At 50.7% G+C, this 24,726-nt stretch overlaps 11 protein-coding genes across 11 annotated transcripts; 6 read left to right on the top strand and 5 right to left on the bottom strand.

Moving 5' to 3' along the window:
• Positions 1–15: 15 nt before the first annotated feature.
• Positions 16–1,599, top strand: VTN31DRAFT_5004 (uncharacterized protein; the record flags this gene model as incomplete). Its single annotated transcript, XM_069405456.1, has 5 exons — positions 16–166; positions 241–543; positions 605–961; positions 1,020–1,430; positions 1,499–1,599. 5 exons carry the CDS (start codon positions 16–18, stop codon positions 1,597–1,599), a joined length of 1,323 nt encoding a protein of 440 aa, XP_069260517.1.
• A 1,450-nt stretch (positions 1,600–3,049) lies between these two features.
• On the top strand, positions 3,050–4,471 carry VTN31DRAFT_5003 (uncharacterized protein; the record flags this gene model as incomplete). The annotated part of the gene is made up of 1 exon (XM_069405455.1): positions 3,050–4,471. One exon carries the CDS (start codon positions 3,050–3,052, stop codon positions 4,469–4,471), a length of 1,422 nt encoding a protein of 473 aa, XP_069260516.1.
• Positions 4,472–4,836: 365 nt separating this feature from the next.
• Positions 4,837–5,333, bottom strand: VTN31DRAFT_5002 (uncharacterized protein; the record flags this gene model as incomplete). Its single annotated transcript, XM_069405454.1, has 2 exons — positions 4,837–5,194; positions 5,278–5,333. The coding sequence occupies 2 exons, from the start codon at positions 5,331–5,333 to the stop codon at positions 4,837–4,839; spliced, it is 414 nt and encodes a 137-aa protein (XP_069260515.1).
• Positions 5,334–5,864: 531 nt separating this feature from the next.
• VTN31DRAFT_5001 (uncharacterized protein) lies at positions 5,865–6,410 on the bottom strand (the record flags this gene model as incomplete). Its single annotated transcript, XM_069405453.1, has 1 exon — positions 5,865–6,410. The coding sequence occupies one exon, from the start codon at positions 6,408–6,410 to the stop codon at positions 5,865–5,867; it is 546 nt and encodes a 181-aa protein (XP_069260514.1).
• A 2,388-nt stretch (positions 6,411–8,798) lies between these two features.
• VTN31DRAFT_5000 (uncharacterized protein) lies at positions 8,799–9,986 on the top strand (the record flags this gene model as incomplete). The annotated part of the gene is made up of 4 exons (XM_069405452.1): positions 8,799–8,910; positions 8,963–9,028; positions 9,083–9,224; positions 9,278–9,986. The coding sequence occupies 4 exons, from the start codon at positions 8,799–8,801 to the stop codon at positions 9,984–9,986; spliced, it is 1,029 nt and encodes a 342-aa protein (XP_069260513.1).
• A 2,059-nt stretch (positions 9,987–12,045) lies between these two features.
• VTN31DRAFT_4999 (uncharacterized protein) lies at positions 12,046–12,778 on the top strand (the record flags this gene model as incomplete). Its single annotated transcript, XM_069405448.1, has 4 exons — positions 12,046–12,134; positions 12,195–12,444; positions 12,507–12,676; positions 12,745–12,778. The coding sequence occupies 4 exons, from the start codon at positions 12,046–12,048 to the stop codon at positions 12,776–12,778; spliced, it is 543 nt and encodes a 180-aa protein (XP_069260512.1).
• A 503-nt stretch (positions 12,779–13,281) lies between these two features.
• VTN31DRAFT_4998 (uncharacterized protein) lies at positions 13,282–16,520 on the bottom strand (the record flags this gene model as incomplete). The annotated part of the gene is made up of 4 exons (XM_069405447.1): positions 13,282–14,985; positions 15,039–15,758; positions 15,819–16,042; positions 16,097–16,520. 4 exons carry the CDS (start codon positions 16,518–16,520, stop codon positions 13,282–13,284), a joined length of 3,072 nt encoding a protein of 1,023 aa, XP_069260511.1.
• A 959-nt stretch (positions 16,521–17,479) lies between these two features.
• On the top strand, positions 17,480–18,939 carry VTN31DRAFT_4997 (uncharacterized protein; the record flags this gene model as incomplete). Its single annotated transcript, XM_069405446.1, has 4 exons — positions 17,480–17,524; positions 17,577–17,810; positions 17,868–18,744; positions 18,806–18,939. 4 exons carry the CDS (start codon positions 17,480–17,482, stop codon positions 18,937–18,939), a joined length of 1,290 nt encoding a protein of 429 aa, XP_069260510.1.
• A 215-nt stretch (positions 18,940–19,154) lies between these two features.
• VTN31DRAFT_4996 (uncharacterized protein) lies at positions 19,155–21,436 on the bottom strand (the record flags this gene model as incomplete). Its single annotated transcript, XM_069405445.1, has 3 exons — positions 19,155–20,140; positions 20,196–21,099; positions 21,176–21,436. The coding sequence occupies 3 exons, from the start codon at positions 21,434–21,436 to the stop codon at positions 19,155–19,157; spliced, it is 2,151 nt and encodes a 716-aa protein (XP_069260509.1).
• Positions 21,437–21,629: 193 nt separating this feature from the next.
• On the top strand, positions 21,630–22,654 carry VTN31DRAFT_4995 (mitochondrial 54S ribosomal protein uL1m; the record flags this gene model as incomplete). The annotated part of the gene is made up of 3 exons (XM_069405444.1): positions 21,630–21,877; positions 21,937–22,501; positions 22,562–22,654. 3 exons carry the CDS (start codon positions 21,630–21,632, stop codon positions 22,652–22,654), a joined length of 906 nt encoding a protein of 301 aa, XP_069260508.1.
• A 144-nt stretch (positions 22,655–22,798) lies between these two features.
• Positions 22,799–23,771, bottom strand: VTN31DRAFT_4994 (uncharacterized protein; the record flags this gene model as incomplete). The annotated part of the gene is made up of 2 exons (XM_069405443.1): positions 22,799–23,683; positions 23,757–23,771. The coding sequence occupies 2 exons, from the start codon at positions 23,769–23,771 to the stop codon at positions 22,799–22,801; spliced, it is 900 nt and encodes a 299-aa protein (XP_069260507.1).
• Between the last annotated feature and the right edge of the window lie 955 nt (positions 23,772–24,726).

Genomic DNA, 24,726 nt, shown 5'->3' with positions numbered 1-24,726 from the left:
AGACCGGCGACCAACATGGCGACCGGAACAACGATCAAGCTGTCCACGGCCGATGCCGGCGTGTTTCATCACAAGGTGAGAGACGATGCCGCTCGCGTGGGCAGCGAGTTGCTGCAGCGCGACATGGAGTCGCACCATATCTTCTTTAACGAGAAGGGCTTTCATAGTGAGTGCTTCCCGCACGCGGGATGCTTGATTCCTAATGAGGCGAATTCTGATACATATCGCCTGGAATCCTAGACCACATCGTTCACCACCTGCTCACCTTGTTTTCTTTGGGTGCCGCCCCCGAGGCCCTCCAAGATGCCTACCAGCGAGGAAATAGTTATCAACGACCTGTCCAGCCAACAGACAGGGATATTGTACAAGAACTGTTGGAGAAGAAGCAATTCAAACAATACCTAGGAAAAGAAGAACACTATCCCAATTTCCTGTCGTATTTCCAACGAGAAATCGGCGCAAAAGGGGTGCAGTCGGTTGTCAATGAGCATTTATTCGCTGGCGACGACCATGCTGACGACTTATTAATCCGAATGTTTGCTGGTATGGCCTGGACAGTGCATGCCCTACTACCATCCTCAATTAATAAGCAATGTTTGAGCAGGCGTGTTCCATCCGATTATACACCTTGGATTCGGCATCGAATTCAATCAGCCCGCGATAGTAGCACAAGCACTTGCCCAGGCGGCAGTTCACAAAGACTGGCCGCGACCGTTCCTCTTAGGCGCGGAGAACGCGGCTGGTGGTTATGGCTTGAGGAAGGGAAAGCCTCTCTCCCAACTGATTCACGAGGCTGGCCAAGATCCGACGTTGGTAGAGAGCGCACAGTGGTCCGATGATCACAAGATACTCGACGGGACGCTCCGTAGGGCTTTTAACGAGATGTGCCAAAAGGCAAGCGAGTACACCGTCTCCGAAGATGCCCTCCCAGAGCAGGTTGCAGAGATGATCAACACCAATGGTATGATTACCGAACAAAGTTCTTGATTGGATAATGCTGATTTTAAAACGGTATATAGCATACATCACAGCTGCATCTCAACGCCCAACGAAGATGATCAAATTTGACTTTTTCCTCCTGCACAGCTTGAACTGCTCGATATACTTTTCTGCCTTCCTGTCTTGTCCCTGGATTAGTCCCAAGTCCAAGGCTCGCCTTCTCGAAATGAAGTCTCGAATGGACTTGCTCAACTACGTCTCTCGGCATGCTCCCCGTCTCTACCTAAACGAGATCTCGGATTATCCCATCAAAAGGAACTGGGAGGAGCTGTTCGCCGCTGGCATAACCGATTCGCAGGACGACGGACATGCTGTGAAGTTCCTCCGAGCCATTGCAAATGGCGAACAGGCATGCAAGCCATATGAGGACCGTGCAACTCAGCTCGGGTTCATGGTCCAGAAGGATATGTGGTTGAAGATCGGGAATATGTGTGAGTAGATTTCGAGTCCCAACCCTATTCTATCAAACAATTTCGTCTCACTGAACCTAACCTGGCAGTTATCGGCTCTATCTCACATCCGGGCAAATCAAGTCGATATATTAATAATAGTGGCTTCGATGAATCCTGGGAAGAGGTCGAAGGAAGACCGCGGATGTAGAACAGGCGATATTAGTATGTACTCCGTACCTTAAGAGCATCAATTCGAATGACTTGCGTTGGTCTTGGAGTCGATTAGAATCCGATGAATTCGGCTCTGCGCATCGGGGAGGTACCCATTCGCGATATTGACGAGGAATCTTTAGGAAGCTGGACTGGGGTGCGCGACGGGCTGGGTTTGAGAATCGAACGTCGTGGACCCATCTGATGGATAAGTAGGCATTCCTCTGCGGCGAAAGCCGTCCATCGGCTTTCGATGAGCTACCACGCGAGTTGCTGTTATCGTTGGGCCTGTGAAGGAGAGTAGCCTGCGAGTCCAATCTTTCCTGACCAGAGCTATTATCAGAATGGACCATTTACCCTTCCTCGGTCGCTAGGAGCAGATGCAACACGCGTTTGTCGGGTAGGAGGTTGAAGGGGGAATATATCATCGTAGCCATCTGTTTTTCCCATCGATTATGTATTGTAGGGAAGCCCCTTTCTACCATTGCATTGCGTTGTGAGTCGAGTTGCTTTCTTCTCCGTGTTCCCCTGCCTTGGTGGCATGAAGGTTGTATCTGCTCTGCCCATTGCATTGTTGCAATCGGTGTGTTATCCACCATGTGGGGAGCTAGTCGGTTGCGGAGTCACTCGAGAGGTTTTGGAAATGAGATCCAGCACCGAGGTCCAGATCTCGACGTCAACTGCCTTTTCAACGAGTTTCACGAGCGGCAGGTAGTCATCGTATCTGAAATCGCCCTTGCGGATACGTTTGCAGATGTCGAGAAGTTCGGACAATCAATTACGACCGTTGGTTCTTGAATAGAGGCAGGCTTAATGCGACTTCCTAGCGCGACAAGGCATATAGAAGATCCGATAGCAGGCTACCGAGGTGCTCGGATCTGTCCTCAGGGCCATGGGCAGAATCGGCAAAAGAATAAGCTTGCTCTGCCTCTCGATGAGGGTGTCCACTGGTTCAAGGGATGGTTTTCGATGTCCTTGAGCTATTCTGACAGAGAAGCCATCGAGACATGTAGACTGAGTGGAGTTCTGGAGGTGGAAGGCCGACGTGCAGTTCCCAAAAATCAAATGTTATCAGTAGTGAAGGAGGTATGGGTGAACTTGGAGAACTGGGGATGAGTACGGAGTACATACAGTACGTCTCCTATCCTTTCCTTACCATCGTCCGGAAAGTGCTATGGTTATCGCGAACCTCAACTAACTACTGTAACCTAGGTATGTACTCCGTAACTTAACGACAATACTTCCGTATCTCACGTGACTATCATAATGCCAATTTGGGTAAGAACTTCATCAGGTTATCACGTGAAGATAAAGTCTAGATAAAGTCCTCTTCCAATCGTCTTCCATCATCTTCGAACGATATACACTTACCCTCAGCCACCTGGAAGCGCAAACGCTTATATTCGCGTTCAGCAGTACTCGTGTTTGGCCTGAAATCTTCAGTCAGAATGAGCGCCTCGTCTCCTTCTGACGGCTCTTCCGAGCGAAAGCCGGACTCTACTACGCCGCGCAACGACTCGCGCCGACCCTGGTGCGACGAAGAGAATCCGTTCATCGCCTTCCGTCGTTACGCGGACGAACAAATCTCGTCTATGCTCCAGTCCGTTATGGGTCTGCCCTCGATGGCCAGCACTTCATTTTTAGATCGTTGGTTCGACACGGACTCGCAAAGATACCGAGACTGGACACGGCACCGAGACTCCGAAGGGTCGTCGTCAACGTCGGATGATCGGAGTGGCTATGCTTGCGAAAAAAGATGCCCTCATGGACGGACGGGATGGTGTCCTCGAGATGACTTTCCCTGGGGCTTTGGCCCTCGCCGCCTGGAGGACTTGTTCGATTCCTTCTTCGATGATCATTTCCCGTTCGGCCCTCGTCGCTTTCCTTTTTTCTTCGACTGGTTTGGGATGAATCACGACTCCGAGACATGGGCTATTCCGTATATTCTCTTCAGCCCATACTCCCCACTTCATTTGGAGCAGAGCCGTGGTGATCGACGCCGAGGTGTGTTCTCCTCCCTCTTCTCTTCTATGCAGAACCGGGCAGAGATCAAGGACGAACCCAACTGGCGCGATGCATTCGAGGATTTGCTGCGCATTGAGAATGGGCAACCGATGCTGGAAAGGAGCAAGGACCATGATAGTCGGAATGAATCCGGTCGAGACTGGTTGCGTGGTCTCGTCCAGCGTGAGAGCCTGGGCAAAGGATGGAAGTTGATCACGGATAATAAATCTGATGGCAACTCTCCGTGGCACTTCGCCATCGAGAAGTCTGGGGCCCGCGAGGCCGAGGAGCGGTCGAAGGAGCAGACAAAGGAGAGCAATCGGGAGAATGCCGAACGGCATCAACCACAAACCGAACTCGACCTCTACGATCGCTTCCTTCAGGATATCCTGGACGCTCATGAACGCGACTACTCCCGCATGTTCGAGGACAGCCCTCTGATGCGAATGCTCGCCGAGGAACGCAAGCGGCACCTCGAGCGATGGAACGGGAAATGGAAGCACATGGAAACAGGCGGCCGTAGTGAGGACTGGTTGGAGTACAGCTCGGCCAGCAACCAGCGCCTCCTCGAAGCTGAGGAGATTGCTAACAACAAGACCTCGACACCCTCCGAACCCTCCGTCATCTCGACCATGACGCGGACCGAGAGGCGAACTCTGCCGGACGGATCGATCAGGACAAAGACAATCAAGACGAAGCGCTTCTCTGATGGCCGAGAGGAGAGTGACGAGTCGGTGGAAGTGCAGCATCCGCCGTCATCGCTACCACCTACGAAGAACGAATCCAGCACCCAGAGTCAGCCTCCGGAGGGTCAGACTGAGTCCAACAGCAAGTCCTCCAAGGGAGGATGGTTCTGGAGTCGCTGAACCCTATGATATCTGGCTTAACTTAAATCTCCCCATACTGCATCTTTTCTTTCTCTCTCTTGTCTCCTGTGCATCTTGATGGTGGCTTTTAGCGCTTTTTTTTTTCTTGCTTGTCTGATGTCACCTCTCCACTTTCAGACATTTCATATACATGTATGTAGTACATGTAGGTAGATTTCGCCATTCTACACCACTCTAAGCATCATCATCGTCATCACTCATCGCTTGGAGTTTCATATAGTTCAATCCCAAGGCATCTTTCACCGTCATCGCGAATCCTGTCTATAACTCTAAACCAGGGTGGGCTTCGTCATAAGCGAGCATTCCATCTGACGTAGATTCGTTCATTGACAAATATTTTCTATTCATTGCCCCTCGGTCTGCTGTTGAGCAGCAGCAGCCTTAGCAGCACGAGACTCCCCCCATTTCAGAGGGCGAACTCTCATAAACTCATCTACAACCTCTTCGGTGATCTTGGCGCGGCGTTCTTGATACGCCGTGATGAACTGCGTCAGCGTCTCGATGCAGATCTTCTTCAGCTCACCCGTCATCAGTTCACCCTTGATGTACTGCTCGCGGATCCGCTCGACTTTCTCATCGTCGTCGTCGAAGAAGCTCAGGTATTGGAAGGCGACATCGACGTCCGGGTTACCGCCGTATTTCTTCTGCTCTTCTAGAGTGTCGCGGCCGCCGGAGAAGGCGTATTTGTTGATTTTCTTCTTACTGTTGTTCGAAGCGGAAGTCGGAGGTTAGTTTCATTCGTCCGCTTACGTTCTGATAAACGTGAAGGAAATGGAGATTCGTACATTTGATTTGGTGTGTCGGTCATAAAGATCGCACTCGTGTCAACCGAGGCACTCATCTTGGATCCTGGACCTTGCAGGGCTGGAAAGAATTTGGCATGCAGCAATGCCGGCTTGGCGTAGCCTAGCTTGGGCGCCACATCACGGCAGACTCGGAAGTAAGGATCTTGATCGATGGCGCACGGAATCAAGCTTGGAATATTGGCGTTTTTCTTCTGATCAGGGCCGAAGATATGCGGGAAGGTTGTCGCAAACGCGGTAGAGGACTGAACTGCCACAAAGTGCGACTTGCCGATGTTGTCACTACAAGCGTAACCTTCGCTTAGTCGATTGCGTACAGAAGTTCAATGTACGGTAAAACGTACCTGTCATTGAAGCCAAACACTGCTTTGCTGGTGTTGTAAGTGATGAGACGCGAGATCTTGACGACGTTCTCGTAGAATGCCCCTCCCATGAAGTCAAAGTCACTGAACAAGAACGTCTTGTTCACGTCAAATCCGACCGCCAGGATGTCCTTTGCATTATTACGAGTGAACGTTTTCATCTCCTCGATCGTGTGATTCTTCTTGCCGAAGATGATTTTCTCGTCGTCAGTCATCATGATAACCAATGGAACGTCGAACACATCCTGCAGCCATCTTGTCATTGGTCAGCCATATCCCATGTTCTATAGACGGTGACGAGAGGCATAATGCGGGATCGCACTTGGTGAAGGTGAAAGGGATCATGTGGCCCAAATGCATGCTGTCGCTGCTTGGCCCGCGCCCTGTATAGAGGAAGAACGGTTCCCCTTTCTCATACTTTGTCAAAATCCACTCCAGATCCCGGTGACTGAAAACGAGACCGCGTCTGAGGAACGGATGCGGGCGATGCCCGGTGACTCGCTCAAAGCGTTCAAGGAGTTCTTTTGTGATCACTTGGGTTCCAAAGGTATCAACTAGACGGTCGTAATCAATTGCCTTGACCTTGCCGTCGACCACTGCGCCGCTCACGCTCCACGGGTTGACTTCCTGCGCGATCTCAACGCGGGATGTTGCGGCGGTGTCGCCGGGTGTTTGCGAAGTCGCTTTCTCATCGGTGCTCAGGGCCTGAACGCCCTCGGCGAGTTTTTCCTGGGTCAGTTCATCAGTGGCCATACTGGAGGAGCAATATGGCGCAAAGCGGGTTGCGAAAGGGGGGAAAAAAATTGCTTGTTGCAACCAGTGGCCTGTGACTCAGCGGGGAAGGCTCGAGTGGGTGGGGGAATTGACACTCAAGGCAGAAACCCTTATCCAACCCTAGTTTCACGTGATTCGATAGGTATATGGAAGTGTGCTTATTCCTCTTAACTAAATTTATGAAAATTCACGTGATCATGAGAAACTACATCAGCCTAACCGAAACTATACTAGCGTGATAAGAATCAATAAGCCAGTTGATTGCAACTCGGAACGAGGATTTTTATTAGTTTTTCCTGGGTCAGTTCATCAGTGGCCATACTGGAGGAGCAATATGGCGCAAAGCGGGTTGCGAAAGGGGGGAAAAAAATTGCTTGTTGCAACCAGTGGCCTGTGACTCAGCGGGGAAGGCTCGAGTGGGTGGGGGAATTGACACTCAAGGCAGAAACCCTTATCCAACCCTAGTTTCACGTGATTCGATAGGTATATGGAAGTGTGCTTATTCCTCTTAACTAAATTTATGAAAATTCACGTGATCATGAGAAACTACATCAGCCTAACCGAAACTATACTAGCGTGATAAGAATCAATAAGCCAGTTGATTGCAACTCGGAACGAAAATTTTTATTGGTTTCCAGAGATTAACCACACCATCATATTCGATCAACCGCCTCACCAAAATTGGCCAGCCTATCAACTTGATGAACTCATCCCAATCGTCAATCTGCAAAGGGCGCTTCTTGCTATGACGCTTGCACGTCTTGTTTCTCTTCCCTTGGTTGTTGAGTAGAAATTCATCAACAGGGAGAAGCTTTTTGCATATTTGGCAATAGTTCTGCTCATATCCTTGAGTGGCCATTGCGGGCGGTCAAAGGAGCAACACAATGAATGGAGAATATTGGCAGTTGAGGTTGCAGTTGAACAAGGAATGCGACAAACCAGGATGGTGGAAAACAGAAGCGCGCTGCTGACTAAAAACAAATCACGTGGATCAGTGATGCAAATCACGTGAATTTTCATAAATTTAGTTAAGAGGAATATGACTACTAGGTATATGGCCAAGTATCACCATGATGGATGCAGCTGGCAAAACATTTCTTGCTTTACATTCCTCTCTTTCGCATGAATGATGAATTGTGAGCGTCGTAGAAAAGAAATAATTGATGTCTATGTGTTTTCAGATCCGACATGCCTTTGTTATCCGGTGAATTGAACTCGGCAGTATGGATAGTATAGAGTACCTACTGGTTAGTCTAGTAGGGCTTCGGAACTTTTCTCAATGGAATTCTGCAAGTGATCGTCATAAGGGTCTTGGTTCCTGGACTAACTCCTCAACTCAAGTTAGTGCCAACGAACTAGTACATTAGGCCTACTACAGTAGTAGTAGCTCGTACTCCGGGGAATTGCTTCACACGAGAACCGACTGTGACGAGAACCTCTCGATGAATGTACTTGGGTGTTGGCACATGGTTCTGCACAAACCACTGCAGATGATCATTTAGGGTCATTCATTTTAGCGTTCAATCCATGCCATTCAACAATTGCATGTGAACCAGAGATAAGCTTTTAGAAAGTTGCACAAGAAACCCTCCGATCTTAACCATCTGTTCGGTGGACTCTGTGGAGTTGCATTTTATGATGGTTCTCCCACGAAGTTGCACTACTCGAGAACCAATCACCAAGTACCGGCAATCTCAACTTGATCGTGAAGTCGATAGTCGGTTACATAGAGCAGATGGTCAGAGGGATATGGCAGTTTGTTCAAGGTCAGCAGTGTGTGATCACGGCCGATGTTGTTACCTTGATGCGATGCAAACGTTGGAGAATGGTTGTCGGAATCGCCGATCATCGAACGTTATCCTACTCCGAGCCGCCATGGAGGTCAAGATTGCTCTTGTTTACCCAATGGATTCGAAGTTGTTGTTCTCGTACTGGCCAGCATAGTTGACATCTCCGGGCAACGTGGTAGATGTGGGTATGGAATGTGAACTTCAGGTAGGAACAGGATGCCGATGGAATTACCCACTCAACATCCTCGTCCAACCTGACTATGATCATCATCGGAAAAAAGAAAGAAAAATTCTGGGCATAGGCTTCGGCGTGAAGACGATTCGTCATATTCGCAGACGATCTTGATCGTCACGGTCCGATTCTTCAAGGATGCATAGTAGGCTCCATAATACAGCATGTTGGAAGTTCTGTAAGGTAGCATATAAAGGGCCCTCAGGCTCCTTCTGATCTTCAGCATGGTCAACTGCATTGACTAGGCAGCTGGTATTGTCTTCGTCAATCCCTTAGCGAGCTGCGTTGAGTCTGTCCAATACTCAAAGTCGCCACTCAACCTCTGAGAAGAAACTCAATTCAAAAATGCTCTCGATCAAGAGCATCGTCTCTTCTTTGCCGGTTATCCTCATGGCTCTTCCGAAAGTCCGGGCAGGCCTGGATCTATCCTCGACTTCGAATGTAGTCGTGTACTGGGGTAAGTGTACTCAGACTGCTTTGCATGTATCACGGTCATTGACATGGTGTAGGCCAAAACTCTTACGGGGCATCTGATGGTGGCCTGGAGCAAAAACCACTGGCCACCTACTGCGAAGGTACGCAACCCCTCCACTGCCAATATCCTCAGCATGACTGACGTACTTCTCAAGATCCAAACATTGATGCTCTAATCATGGCCTTCGTGACCCGTATTAACGGGCCTGGAGGTGTTCCCGAGATCAATCTTGCTAACACGGGCAATAGTTGTGGCACATTCGAGGGCACAAATTTGAAGCACTGCCCTCAGGTCGGGTACGTTTCCGTCGAGTTCGTACTTGGCAGACATAACTGATTGCTTGCAACAGCGAGGATATCAAGAAGTGCCAGGCCGCGGGTAAAACAATTCTACTTTCCATCGGCGGTGCCACCTATAGCGAAGGCGGCTTCCAGAGTTCCCAGGCCGCGGAAGCCGGTGCCAGACTGATTTGGGAGACTTTCGGACCCGTAACAAACGGTGATGCCCTCCGTCCGTTCGGTGATGCCGTTGTTGATGGATTCGATCTCGATTTCGAGAGCACTGTCTTTAACATGGTTCCATTTGCGAATACACTTCGTTCGCTCATGGATGGTGATTCCAGCAAGCAATACTTCTTGAGCGCGGCGCCTCAATGCCCTTTCCCTGACGCAGCAAATAAGGAAATGCTCGACGGTGCTGTTGCCTTTGACGCGATTTGGATTCAGTTCTACAACAACTACTGCGGCGTCCACTCGTATCCGAACAACTTCAATTTCGACACATGGAACAACTGGGCCCAGAACACTTCCAAGAACAAGAATGTCAAAGTCTTCGTCGGCGTGCCGGCCAACACCAAAGCTGCTGGATCTGGATACTTGCCTGTGGATCAATTGGCCCCGGTCATCGAGCATGCCAGGACGTTCCCGAGCTTCGGGGGTGTCATGATGTGGGATGCGAGTCAGGCATACGCCAACAATGGATTCATCCCTGGCGTCAAGTCTATTTTGACCAGAATTGTTTCTCGTGTTAAACGATCGTTCTTCCGGCGCGGCTTCTGAGAACATCAGAAGATGCCTTTCCCCCGAACTGTTACCTTTTTATGAAGTCTCCGGCAGATTCATGGCACCTATGTCACCTTTTGATTAGTACACAGCAGCATGTTGCGACGAAGCCACAAAGTATGACTGCCGCAAGCTTTGATCGCATCATGTCATTTTCATTCATGTATATAAATGTTATGTTCATTTCTGCTTTTGTGTTCACTTTTTGTTGCTTTGGAAATTTGAGCAACCATTTGCGAAACGAGCCAGAATTGACTATGACATACGAGTAAGCGCTACAGCGAGGTCAGACTCCTCAGTATCAGAGCGGGACAAGTTCTCATGTTCAGTAAAGTTGACAGGAAAGTCAGACTTACTATCCATGAACAGATCTACTACTCCCAGTAGATAATACTACTAGTGTACACTGTACATAGTAGTACAATGCAGCTACACAGTTTGGCCCGTTATGAAGGAGTCCATAAAGATGCAGAGATACGATCGTTCAGCCATTTATAACCGAGACGAAAGAAAAGTTGGTAGAAATAAAGCTTTAGCCTACCGCTGTGATATGTACAATCCGCTGAATCTGATAGGTTAGGTATGTAGTCCGCCGAAAAAGGCTACGCTCCGGGCCGGGCCGCCGGGAAGCAGGGAGAGATTGGCCCGGCAACACTGATTGGCTGATGGAGTGGCCCGCAAGCGGACGTGCAGACAGGTTGACATGTTGAATAGTAGGTTCAGTAGTGTCCGTGTGGGTGCGTCCTTGGAGCACGGGTACTACTTACAGTACAATGCCACGAACGCTTGACACTCCGGAGCAACACTCCCGCACGCTGGATTTTACATAGACTCCCCCGCTTGCTCAATCTTGCTCAGAGAACAACTCCCATGCGTCCAGGTGCCGCTAAAGGCGGCCGCCTCTGTTACCGTTTTGGTAGAGGTGCAGCAACGCAGTCGGAGTACTAGTACTTTTAGTGTTCGTAGAAGATTCTATTCCTGATGCTTGAGTACGAGTATCCACCTGCACATATAAATGCTGGGTCGGGTACCGAGTGCTGTCACAGAGAAACAAGTTGCAAAGGCCTTGTTAGCTCCGGTGTCCAGCGCTCGGGTACTGCTTGAACCGGCCCTGCATACAAACATCTGTTTGATACTCGTTCTCCTTTAGGGCTTTTGAGCGCGTGATCAATCAGCAATCGATCTTCCTGCAATCCAACGAAGAACTATTCACACAATGACGGAAACGTCCTCTCAGGAGCAGACACCTACCACCACCAGCCATGCCCCGGTCAACGTTGAAGATGATACCTCGGTACGCTACCCCTACATTGCGGTGCATCAGAGTGCGTTGCTAAAGTCTCACAGTTTGAGAATGACTCGTCATATGGCGATGAGTTGTATGCAGTTATAGTGTGACGATATGGCTCTTCCGATATTACAACCATGCTCACCCATTTTCCTCTAGATATAGATCTCGGTACAGCGCCTCACTAACCTCTTCGGTGCTCAACTACCGTCATGAGAACGATCGGCGGTATCACAAATTCCGTGACGGATGCAGGAATCGACCTCTTTTTGCCTGACCTTCCAAGATCGTTTAGCTGATCGTTAATTTCTGGCATACCTGCTCCCCAACGATGAAAGGGAAAACGACCGCCTAGACATGTTGCACGAGATGTATTTAGTACTGCTGCACCGCAAACTATACCTGGCCCGATCAAGCATCCGCAGCGGGTGATCGACCTGAGGACTGGAACAGGTATCTGGGCGATTGATTTTGGTAAGTCTGCTTGCTAGGTTTGGCCGAGGCAGGATATTAGTGCTAACTCATTGTAGCGGATATGCACCCCGAGGCCGAGGTGAGGAATAGTACTATTAGGAACGATTCCAGATGGACAGAATGCTGAGACTGGATCTGTTTGTTCCAGGTGATCGGTTGTGACTTGAGCCCAACCCAGCCGACTCTGTCAGTCTAGCATAAAAGGGCGTGGTCAAGTCTCTCGACTAACGGGCTTTGGCAGGATTCCTCCGAATGTAAAGTTTCTGGTGGATGACATCGAGTCGGATTGGGCAGATGAAAAAAGACCAGTTTGACTTTATCCACGCGCGATTCCTGGCCCTCTCGATCAGGGACTTTGGAAAGCTGATCAAGCAGTGCTATCGGTACTATGTCATCGGAACTTTCTTCTTATTTTCTCTCTTGGCCTCTCTGACGGAATACAGGTCAGCCAAGCCCGGCGGCTGGGTTGAATTTCAGGACTGGGACGGCTACCCAACCTCGGAAGACGGCAGTGTCAACGGCACCGGATTCCAACAGTACTACAACGAACTCTACTGCGCATCCGAGAAGGCCGGCTACGAGACGCGTCCCGGGCCCAAGCTGGAACAGTGGTTCAAGGACGCCGGGTTCGTGAACGTCCATGTGGAAAAGTTTGTCATTCCCTATGACGTCTGGCTAAAGGATCCCCATCTTGTCAGTTTCCTCCTTTTGCTCAAATAATCAAATAATGATTCAGTACTGACCTCTTTCTACAGAAGAAAGTTGGCACCTGGAATCAGGTCCAGGCTGAAGCGAGCGGCTTCGAGGGCTCCGTGCTGGCCGTTTTGACGCGACGCAAGCAGTGGACGCAGGAGGAAGTCATGCTTCTTGCCAGCCAGGCCCGCGCGGATGGCCGGAAGCGCACCCTTCACGCGATGTTCAACTTGTGAGTATATCCGTAGTAGCTTTCGAGTGACACTAATGGATAAAACTAACAATGATTGACAATCGCAGCTATGTCGTCTACGGCCAGCGTCCCGAAAATTGAACGTGGTGAATCTGGACAATCCTCCATCCTACCACATATAGGTTCACTTAGTGCATTTCTGTCAAATTTCCTCAAAGTTTTGAAATGCGCAACGATCTGAATTTCTATGTTTTGAATTGAATAACGAAGTACACACATGCAACAAAGTGCTCTAGCCCTATCAGGTCCAGCATGTCCATTTGAACACTGAGGTTGTAGACCTCCATTTCTGCAATATCATGGACTTTTGCATCCGACGGATAGTACTCCGTAGTAACCACTCAACTTTATTCGACTTGAAATGGGGCACGTTATGTTATAACCTATTGATTTCAATATAAAAATTCCAGAAACAAAGGACATGGTATTAGCAAGTCGTGCTAGCATTTATCAATCTTCCCTCCTCCATCGTGTCCTTAGCAAGTCCTAGCAATATGCTGTGTTGTCTCCATCCCGCGTTCTACTTTGCCAATTGTCAGGCATCGCGCCACACCAACCGAGACTATTCTTGGTCACAGCAACGACTATTCAGCCTCATCCTCTTGAACGCTAGTAAGATAGTATCGGTACTTCTCGTCTGTCATCTTCTCTCGTTCAATCATCAGTCGTGTTAGATGGCCAATGATACTCTCCATTTGGAGTTCGCCTTTGCTTCGTTTCTTCCGGCCGAGATTGTTCAACCACTCCAACTTGTTAAGGATGAAATAGACCAATGCAATAACAATCGTCACGCCGAGCGAGTAGCCCCATACCCGGACTACTGTTACGATGTCCGTCCATCCGTTGTGAGTTTCCCGAAAGGAGCTCTTCGGATTTGTCTCCATGTTCTCATTTGTAAACCAGCCGAACAGGCAGAATATGGTTGCAAGGACGTCAACTCCTAGAATTGCTCCAATAAGAGTAACCGAAGGAAAGGTCGCGCCGCCTCGGGTTACGAAAATCAACCAGTTTTCCGTCAGCGCGACTTCGAGAAAGATGATCTCCTGTATGGAGCCCCAATTCTGCACGATCCCGCCGCTGGGAAGAAAAAGCGTTCCCCGAATTACCCAAGTGCCGAGCGCCAGTAAGATGCCTAGAATCACCGATATGAACCAGATTTTTGGAAGCTGCCATTCCACTGGGCGCAGCTCGAAAGAGGCATTGTCGTATGCAACGGCCACTGTGGCCAAATCGGCAAATAGTGCCAGAAAAACAATCAGCTCTGGTCGAATCGTCTCGTTCAGAATGATCATGGTTGTGACCAGGTATATTTCGAGGTGCAAACATAGAGCGATTCGATACTGAATGTAGGCTTTCATGCGATGGAAAATCTGGCGAGCCACCTTGACTGAGTCGATAATCGTCGACAAGCCTGGAGCAAGAAAGACTATGTCGGCTGCAGACTGAGCTGCCTCGGAGGACCCTTCTACAGCGATGCCACAGTCTGCTTTTTTCAGTGACGGCGCGTCATTGACTCCATCACCAGTCATTGCAGTGAGATGCCCTCGCTCCTGCAGCATTTGGACGACCTGGTATTTATGCTCCGGATAAACTTCTGCGAATCCGTCCGCCTTTTCGACCAAGTCATGGGCCATTGCACCGCCAAGTCCGCCATGAATAAGCCGCTCAGAGTTGTAGACCTTTGTGCCCAGTGACAACATCTTGCATGTCTCCTTGGCAATGGCAATGGCATCGCCGGTAAGCATCTTCACACTAATACCAAGCGCTTGCGCCTCAGATATGGTCTGTGCCGTGTCTTCCCGCGGTGGATCGAACATTGGAAGCATGCCCAAAAGCTGCCAGTCTTCTCCCTCCTTCTGCACTGCTACTCCAAGGGAGCGAAATCCACGGTGTGCAAACTCTTGTGCCTTCTTCGTGTACAGTTGCGCTGTTCGCTCGGGGCACTTTGTCAAAGTCAGGACGGCTTTTGGAGCACCTTTTGTGCAAGTATACTTCACTCCTTCGCAACTGCAGACCGTCACGATCCGCTTCGACACTGGGTCAAATGGAATAAACTTTTCGGTCTTCCATCCCCGCCGGAGAATGTCCATGGCCTTTGGGTATCTCTTTAGCGTAAGGATGATCACCTTGTCAATAGGATCTAGTGCCTGGACATTGTGTGACGATGCAAGTGCTGCTACAGCCATCAACCAATTCACGTCCTGACCTTCGGCGACATATGGGGTCCGAATGCTCAAACGATTAGCAGTGAGAGTTCCTGTTTTATCGGAGCACAAGATATCTACGCCCTAAAAACCGAGTGAGCAGATGATTATGCTTCTGGAGAATATGAAAGACTTACGGCCAACGATTCGATGGCTGTCAACTTTTGCACGATAGCCTTTTTCCGGGCTAAATAAGCTGCACCAACGGCCATAGTCGTCGTTGTAACCACTGGCAAGCCGACAGGTACACCAATGATCAGTAGCACCAGAGTATAAGTCAACAATGTCTGTTCGCCAGGGCTAGCAATCGGAATGTGCCGGTAGAAGCCTCCAATCCATGCGGTAAGAATCCAGGCCATGACCAATATGAGAAGCGAGGTCCCAATGTTGTCCATGACTTGTTCAAAGTGTCCCTTTCCAGAAGCGCCGGAGACCATGGTGGCTGTCCGTCCGACGAAAGAGGTCTTTGCCGGTGTCTGGACGACTGCATATGCTTTTCCTCGTTTGCAAGCTGTTGTGTAGTACACCGGGTCGCCGATGAATCGATCGACTGCCAGTGATTCTCCAGTAATGGCGGAATGATCGCAAGCAAGAATAGGATATCCTTTTCGATTCGCTCTTTCTTCTTCCTCCTCCTTGCTGCTACCCTCGTCTGCTTTTCCATCGGGTTTTTTCTCGTCCTTTTTCTCGTCGCTCTCGTCACGCTCTTCCTCTGCTTCATTGTTCTCCTCGCCCGAGGACTCATCAAGGGTACCTTCAGCCTGCAGTCTTTTAAATTCCTCAAATCCGTTGGGATCGCTGTAATCACAAATGATCTTGGAGTCTGCAGGTACTACTGTTCCCTCGCTTATAATGACCTAGATAACGAATCAATACACAAGTCACAAGCCTTGACGAGATGAGTTTGATCATCGTACCACATCGCCAGGAACCAGCTCGCGGGCAAGAATTTCCATCTCGCGGCCTTCACGAACAACGGTGCAGCGCAGGGCAATGTCGCCCTTCAGACTAGCGACGACATCTGCGGCCTGTTTCTCTTGATACCAGCCGACGGACGCGTTGAGAAACAAGATACCGATGATAACTCCAAAGTCCACCCAGTGCTCCAAACCTGCGGCAAGAAGCACGGCCAGTTCCATGACTAAATAAGCTGTTAGAGCTGCCACTCCATATGCTTGCAGGACGAAGATCATACCATATAGAATTGGACCTCGGAAATAAGTCATAAATTTGGCAATTGGATTTTCCTTCTCTGAAACCAGCTCATTCCATCCGGCCCGGCGCCTCCGGAGTTGGACCTCTGCTTGTGAAAGGCCTTGTCGAACGTCCGTGATGAGCCACTCGTCTGGAAACTGTTGCGCTGCACCTTTTGGTCTCGAAGGTACCCATCTTTTCTTCCATGGAGCGTACCACACGCGACGCATCTCCCCTTCCTCTAACGCCTCCTCCTTCCCAGGCTCCCTATACACAGACACATACTTGAGAAGCCTTTCGTATTCCCCAAGATTGGGATCATTTGCTACGCTCACGGCCCTGGATAATCGACGTTCAGCGCGAGAAAGCCTTCTCTCACTCCGAGACTGCCGCTCTACATCTTGCGAACGTCGACCCTCGGCCATGGCGATTGGCAGATATTGATAATTGGAGCGACCGACTGGCGTACCATGCAGACCTGGCCACGCCTGCGAACACACAGGTGTAGAAAAGCACAATGTCCATGAACTTCTGACATGGATCGAGCCGGGAGACGCTTACTACGGCGTTGCTGCTCATTGTGACGTATGAGAGACATTGTAGAGGTGTAAACCGACAAAATGGAAATTATGACATAGAGACATCCATTGAATTACCACACTAGAGGGGCGCTTTCAACTTGGACATTGAATAGTGCCCTTAAACGCTCGTAGAGCAGACTAGACTCAAACTGACTGGACCTGGGACTGGTTTGGAGTATTTTGATTCGTTCTCTTGATTGAAGCTCCTTGAGATTGGCCGAACTCAATCGCGACTGGACGCGGGAAATAGGAGAAGGGAAAAATGTATCGAGCTAGCGATCGGCGATCTATTAGCTGACCATCACCATTGCTTGGGGAATGTCATTGCATTTCCGCGCCTTCCGACCGACAAGGACGCGAACCTTGGTTGCAGAATCCAGGTTACTTGGATATAAACCACAACGGAGCCTTGGGATCAATGGTATGCTTGCCAGTCATTTTCGAGAACAACAGTGCGATTGTACGGTTCAAAGCATCATCGAACCCTCGGCCATCATATGAACTCTTCATGAGACATGATGCAATAGACAAAAGAGTGCCGATATGCAGAAGTTCATGACGCTTCTCAAGAACACGATGAAGGCTGGATACTGTACTGCTAGACGTATGTCTACCTGAGGAAGGGACGACCAGCATGCGGCTCCTGCCTTCACATAGCAGAAGAAGACCATCCCGCCTGTCTCTCTCATCCCCCATCAGGATGAAAAACGAACTCTCAAACCCATCTCATCATCCATCGCCACTATTGCTTCCCCCGAATATCCCAGGAACGTATCAATTAGTCACTGCCTTGCTATACTACTATGCTATTCATGGGTTCCCAATTCTCTCATTTCTCGTCGGCTCAGGTACTCCTCGATTCGACAACAGACCCAAGGCTCCGCTAATGACAGGTTCTAGATCACGGCGACCGCAGCCCTGGTGCTGGCCATTGTAGCATACCTGCACAAACTCTTCTCACCATGGGTTGAGCTTCCACACCTTCCCGAAAAGTGGATCTCATTCCGTGGTGGGCTGGCCTGGGTCTTGTTCAAGGACGATGTGCGGTTCACCCAAGACGTGGTACTGGATCATGAGCGAGGGGTAGCGATCATCAGTTTGGACTCGAGCCGGATATCCTGGCAGCCATTGCACGTAAGGGCCTGGACGTTGCCAGGGAATGAGATTACAAACATTGACCATGCACCACAGGGATCGACAGCTAGTAATGACCGCAAAGGTCGGTTGCTGCTATACTATTATGCAGTGACTGGCCAACTGCAGGAATTAGAACTGGTCGGCTTTCCAGAAGATTTCGAGCTTCATCCACTGGGGATTAATTTCTTCCGAGCTCCAAACAACTCCCTCACACGCTTGTTCGTGGTCAATCATGGCCGCGTTGCGAGCACGGTGGAGGTCATGGACGTCGACTACGAAAAAGCGCAAGCCGTCTATGTCACGACAATCTCGGACGGTGACCATCTCATCATGTCTGCGAATGCCGTTGCTCCTGTTTCGTACAACTCTTTCTACGTGACCAATGACCACTATCTCATCCGGCGTAAGCATCCCATTTTGCCCTATACCAAGACCACATGGAGTCTTCCTCTTGGTTGGGTGACATTTGTCAACTTTGCTTTCCATGACCGACCGGTTTGCACCATCGTCGCCGGAGGAATTCCTTTCGCGAATGGCATCCTCGTTACACCAACTGGGAAGGAGGTACTTGTGGCCTCGGCCAACACAAACGACATCCGTATTTACAATCGCGATCCGGAGACCAATGCGTTGTCCAGCCGTTACGATAGAGTCCATGTCACTTTCCACCCAGATAACCTCAGTTTTGACCACTCCCTGGATCTGAACGACCAAACTGTCTTTGACCGTCAAGGCAAGTTCCTGCGCGGGGTCATCGCGGCTGGATGTCCAGATGCGGGTCGCATGTTCTGCATGGCCCAGAGCCCCCAGGGATGTGTTGCACCATCCGTGGTGGCTGAAATTCGTCGAGGATGTGGACCGGACCCGTGCCCATTTCCTGCGAGTTTCTTCAAACCAGGTAGCAAGTACTATGCGCGGACACTGTACGCAGGTGAGTCGAACTCTAGACATGGAATGGCATCATTGAAATTAGGGCTAAAGGAGGCATGCAGATGATGGGGATCATTATCCCAGCAGCACGACAGGGGATATGGATTCCAAGCGAGGTAGGCTTATTGTTACCGGACTGTATGCCAAAGGTCTACTGGACATCACTTGGGACCCGAGAGAACATCCCGACTGCTGATCGAGGTGTTCTAATGTTTTGGTGCATTTCACTTATGAGTCGTGGTTTGTTTAGTATTATTATCATGCATGCGGTCAGCAAGTGCTCGCTGCAAATGAGCAATTCGACTTGTTGACTTGCCGGGAACGGTAATCTACCAGTTGAGATAGTTCGAGAATAACCCATCAACATTGATCATCAGCAGCATGTCGTAACATACAGCATATTTTTTTTTTTTATCGGCCAGCTCCTTTGCCCGTAGGAATGGCGAAGAAGACCGCCGGCTTGCCATCCCCCGTGTAAGGTCTATCAAGGCGGTAGTAAGTCTTTCTCTCGAATTGGATGATATCACCCTCTTTCAGTTCGGTGATGTTCTGATCCGCAAAAGCCTCCTCCCGGAACTCGGTATGAGGATTGAGGAAATCCTCCAGCTCATCCTCCTCCTGCAGCGCATCCTTCGTCAGGAGATGGTCAAAGTCCACCAGCTCGACGGGGATGAGCTGCTGGCCCTCGGTGGAGAGCCAGGTGACCTTCTTGTCCGTCTTCTTGACATCGCCTTCGAGGTGCAGCTCGAACTCGAGCCCGGTGACGAGGTCGCCGCTGTCGGACTTCTCGATCTTGCGCACATAGGCATTGCCCCAGCCCATCAGCGTAACCTCCTCGTCCTGCGCGAAGGACTTGGCGTCCGCCTGTTCCATCAGGATCGAGCCGCTGTAGACAACCTTTTTGACGCCGACGTCGGAATTCTTGGCGTGCTTGAGCCGCTCGCCGGTGTAGGGTTCTGTGACACCGCGGACTTTGGCCTTGACGGCGTTCTCTTTCGAAATCGCGGTGTAGCGGGGCGCGACCGGGTCGATGTGCTTCTTGTTGACGGCCCAGATCTGGCCCCAGTCCAGGTTGACGATGTTTCGCGACGGGCCTTGTTTGATGATGAACTCCCGAAGGGCGGGGATGGTCATGCCGCGTCTCCGGACACCGCGGATCGTGGGCATCCGCGGGTCATCCCATCCCCAGACGACACCATTTTCAACCAGCTTGGTGAGTTTCCGCTTGGAAAGCAAGGTGCGGATGAAGTTCATGCGTGCAAAGTCCCAGATTTGCACCTGCCGGAGGTTGAGCTTTTCGAGGAACCAGTAATATTGGGCATTGCGATCCCGGTATTCGATGGTTCTCAAAGCATGCGTGACGCCTTCGATGGCGTCCAAGATGGGACAGGTGAAGTCTGTGAAAAGTCAGCTAGGCCTTCCATGCCGCGGCGACGCACGAGTTCAGCCCACCATAAGTTGGGTACACCTTCCACGCTGTGCCCGTGCGATGGTGAGGTGTGTCAACATTGCAGCGATAAATGACTGGATCCCGCATGGCCTTATTCGGATCGTCGACAGAGATCTTGGCACGGATACACCATCGTTGACCCTCTGCGGTTCCTTTCTTCATCTCCTCGAAGCGTGCCAGGTTATCTTCGACGCTAGCATCACGCCGCTTACTCGGAATGCCATGCATCCGCTCATAAGCCATTCGTTCCTTGTCCGTGTCGTCCGCATACGCATTTCCATCCTTGATGATCTGAATACAATAGTCGTGGAGTGTCTGGAAGTAATCGCTCGAGAACGACACTCGGTCAGGCTTGATCCCCATCAGGGCAAGATCTTCAACAATAGCATCCTGGAACTCCTCTTTCTCCTTGGACGGATTGGTGTCATCGAATCGCACCAAAAGGGTTCCCTTGTATTTCTCATGCGCAAAGTAGTCGTTCAGCAGAGCGGCCTTCGCATGGCCAATGTGAAGATAGCCAGACGGTTCGGGTGGGAAGCGAGTCAAAACGCCCGCCTCCGTGTTCCTCAGCGAGATGTCGTAGTTACCGCCAGCTTTGGACATGGCAACCTTCTTCTGCTTGGCGGCTGCTTCCACCTTTTCAATTGGATCTGCGAACCACCGGCATAGACTCTCGATAAAATCAAACCACCGAGTCAAGTTGACCAAGGTTCCTCTCCTGATTGTGGACACGGCCACACGGTTCCCTCGCAAAACACCCCAGACAGCGGTGTCTGCCATGGACAATGAGTGGCCGACAAGGAACGAGCGCAGGGTCAAATACGAGTTGAGACGCTGCAAATGAGGGTCAATGGCTTTGAAATCCAACGGAACAAATTGAGGGAGCTGAGAGAGCCACGAGTCTTCCTGCGATTATTAACAGCAGTCAGCAGCTGGTCGCTTAACAAGAGCAGCTTCAACAAAAAATACTTTGGGGGCTAACCTGAGCCACATCCTTTCCACTCAAACAAGGAAGATCCGCGCGAAGTTCCTTGATCACCTTTTCGGAGCCCTGAACAGGTGATCCGCTTGCTCCCACGTACTGAATGGTCGTATCAGTGCCCGGGAGGGTTGCTGCATTCTCAAAGGTAAAGAACACTGCTGGCTTGCCACGAGCCTCATTGACTGAGGCCGCGAGTAGAAGTGCCGGCAGCACGGTCGCATGGTTGCCGCCAGTGGCTACGGATAGCTGATAAGTCTCCATTCTCAAACAATGCGCTGTGAGTAAAAGAATTCAGCTTTAGCAAAGCGTAATAGCGGGGTGGTTCATCCCCCTCATCGAGTGCAAATTAATTTCTTCGGCGCCGGAACAACGATCTTCCGAAGTTATCGCAGAAAAGCTGCTCCAAAAACGCCAGAGCTCCGAATTGATCAATTATAGCAAGTTAGCACATTCAATGGCGTCGACCACCGCTTCCTTGTTCACTGGGGCAAGGGGTGCCCTCCTGTCATGCCGCCCAGCATTGCGGCAGAGGGCGCCAATTGCCCCTTTCGTCTACCCTCTACAGCAGCAACAGGTCCGCGCAGCAAGTAACAATCCGCAGAAGCAAAAGAAAGCGAAGCCAAAGAAGAAAAAAGGCCCTCGAGAATATCAACAAAAAGACCTCAGTAACATCCAGCAATTCAGTCTCTGTGATGCGATGAGGTATGCGCTTCTTCAGAAAAGCCCAATGCGATGATGACGCTCACGCGCAAACTCGGCAGGTATCTTCGCGCATTCGAAGTTGGCCGAGACCGAGCGTCGGCCAAGTATGAAGTGCACATTCGATTGAAGACGAAGAAGGATGGTCCCGTCATCCGCAACATGGTCCGATTCCCGCACGCCGTCAAGACGGAGTCGCGGATATGCGTGATTGCGCCGCCGGATTCAAAGCATGCAAAGGACGCCCTTGAAGCCGGTGCTGTGCTCGTCGGAGAGCAGGAAGTGTTTGACCAGATCAAGAACGGCGTCATTGAGTTCGACCGTTGCATCTGCCACACCAGCAGCTTGGAAGCGCTGAACAAGGCCGGTGTTGCGCGAATCCTTGGTCCGCGAGGGTTGATGCCTAGCGCGAAGTTGGGCACAGTCGTCGACGATGTCGGGAATACGGTTCGCAATATGCGGGGAGGTACCGTCTACCGCGAGAGAGACGCAGTTATCCGGATGGCGGTCGGGCAGCTGGGCTTTTCGCCTGAACAGCTGCGGGATAACCTCCGCACTGTCATCGAGCAGGTCAAGAAAGATGCGAACCAGCTGAGCGACCGCATTACCAAGGAGATTTACGAGGTGGTATGTTAACGAGATATCTCTTTCCACATGAGAATGTTGTGGAGGCTAATACGGAGACAGGTACTGAGCTCTACACATGGGCCCGGCTTCAGTCTCAATGGAGACTTCAAGTCCGAACAGTCACCCGAGTCGGAGGCCCTGACAGGCGTGTGAACATTTGTATCATGTTGATATAGTGTATTGTTAGATATGGTTGTTTTATGTATGGCGTTTCACGGTTTTTCCTCCCTGTTTGTACGTTGCATAAATCCCAAACTCCGTATCATGCAAATCAGAGAAGCCAACTTTGGCATGCTGTCAGATTTTCAACTGCTTCAACGCTGACACTGCAGTTGACTCAGCATCGAGCTGGTCGTACAGCCGCAACAGTCTTAGGGTGCGCTTCTCACCCTTGCTGCCAGCCCTCTTCGCCTGGTTGAGGGCCGTGTTTAGATCGAGGAGCAGTGTCGACTTGATCTTCTCGAGTCGCGGTTGTTGACTCTGTAAGAAAGGATGGCTGCGGCCAATACGCTCTATCGCATTCATGATATAGACATACTTCTGGGTGCGGCGCTCCAGCCGTCGCAGCGACAGCAGCGCACCGCCATCCTCATCAAGTCCCGAGTCTTCATCACTACCGGATGATTCCGTTTCCAGACCATCGAGCTCGGCCTCGTCGGAATCCTCCTGCGACGCTCCATTCTCGGCCTGCGGTTTGGTGGTCGCGTCTCGTATCATCAGTTTGTCCTCCAACTCCTCGATTCGATTGGCGACCTCCAGTAACGCTTTTCCAAGGTTGAGCTGTCTTCGATACGCTTTCTTCTCCTCCAGGAGATCCCGCATCTCCGTCTGCCGGGCTTCAATCTGAGAGCGGATCGCATGAAGATCGCGTTGGAAACCGAGGAGGCCGAGCCGGACTTCCTCGACCTTCTCCTCCCCGCCCTTCAGCGCAACTCCGAGAGAGAGAAATTCCTGGTAATTCTCGTTGACCAGATCAAGCAGCTCCCTGTTCAAGCTCTGATTCAAGTCGCGGAGCTCCTGGCGCAGATCCTCGAGTGTTTGGTGGCGGTCCGTCAATGACGCGAGAAATTTCGCAGGGTTGAAGTCCGGCGCAAGAAACGACGACCGCGACAGCGGCTTGGGGAACGGAAGGTCGGAGGGGTCATCGTCGAAGTCGGACGCCGACTCATCGGAGTCGACAAACTGTCATGAGGTTGTTAGATAGAACGCTGAGGGATGGTAATTTCCGCAAAAGGGGGGGGGGGTTGACGCATACAAATCTTCTGCTCATTGTCGTTTGTCTGCCATTGCCCCTGCCATAGAGCACCCACGGAGCCGTCTATGTATTCGTGTCGTAATAGACCATGGGCATCATCACAAGTGTGCCATGTTACTTATCCATGTCAGGGCAGTTCCATGAATTGCCAAGACCCGCCAATTACGTAATGGCAAACAGGTTGTCATATTAGGGTTAGGGCTAACTCTTACAGTTTCTATTTTCCATGAAGCTGCTCAAGGCTGTTGTCAGTCGTTCGGCGCTCGGGTGATGTAGGAGACGACAGATAACTCGTACCTACTTAGGTAGATAGCTGCCCGTCATAACTGTTTCATCTCGCGGTTACCAAAATCTCGATGGTGACTTGGATTCCGATTGCAAGCCGGTTCTGCGTCCGAGGTCGTTGACCGTTGACCAAACAAACGACCTCCGCAGCCATTGAGGGCCAATCCCGCCATGTCCGAAGCGACTGAGGCTGCAACGATCCCAAGCATGCAAGCGCCAGAGAGAGCGATTGGGGCGGGGGCAGAACTTGTCGACGCATGACCGTGGCATGAGAGGCTAATGCTAGACCCCTCATCTACTACGGAGAAATCCAGTTTGATCAAACCGGTATACCCTTCCCATCACTGCCAACTCATCGCTGCTGCTGCGTCTCCTCAGCGTTTGTTTCGCCGCGTGTCTGCAGTCTCCGGTGAATTTCCGGATCCCTGCAGTCCACGCTGCAGACTACTTTCACGAACGAATCCGATCACGCTTCGTACGGCCGTTTCGGATCATCTTGGTGTTGTACAGCTGAGGTGCATTTGATGTCCAACCCGGTCTCTTGCCGCAGGAGACATCAAGCTGGATTGAACAGACCGCAGGGTCGCAGTCGCTGCAGTCGTGCTCTGGGCGAAAAACTCTGCTGAGGTGCGTGTATTGCCTGGACGTTGAGTAACTGCAACTCATCTTACATATTCGCCGCAGC

This window comes from Thermomyces dupontii (genome assembly GCF_041956625.1).
Source record: "Thermomyces dupontii strain NRRL 2155 unplaced genomic scaffold VTN31scaffold_4, whole genome shotgun sequence".
NCBI classification, from domain to species: domain Eukaryota; kingdom Fungi; phylum Ascomycota; class Eurotiomycetes; order Eurotiales; family Trichocomaceae; genus Thermomyces; species Thermomyces dupontii.
The sequence above is the reverse complement of the archived record's forward strand: the minus strand, read 5'-3'. Positions and strand labels throughout refer to the sequence as shown.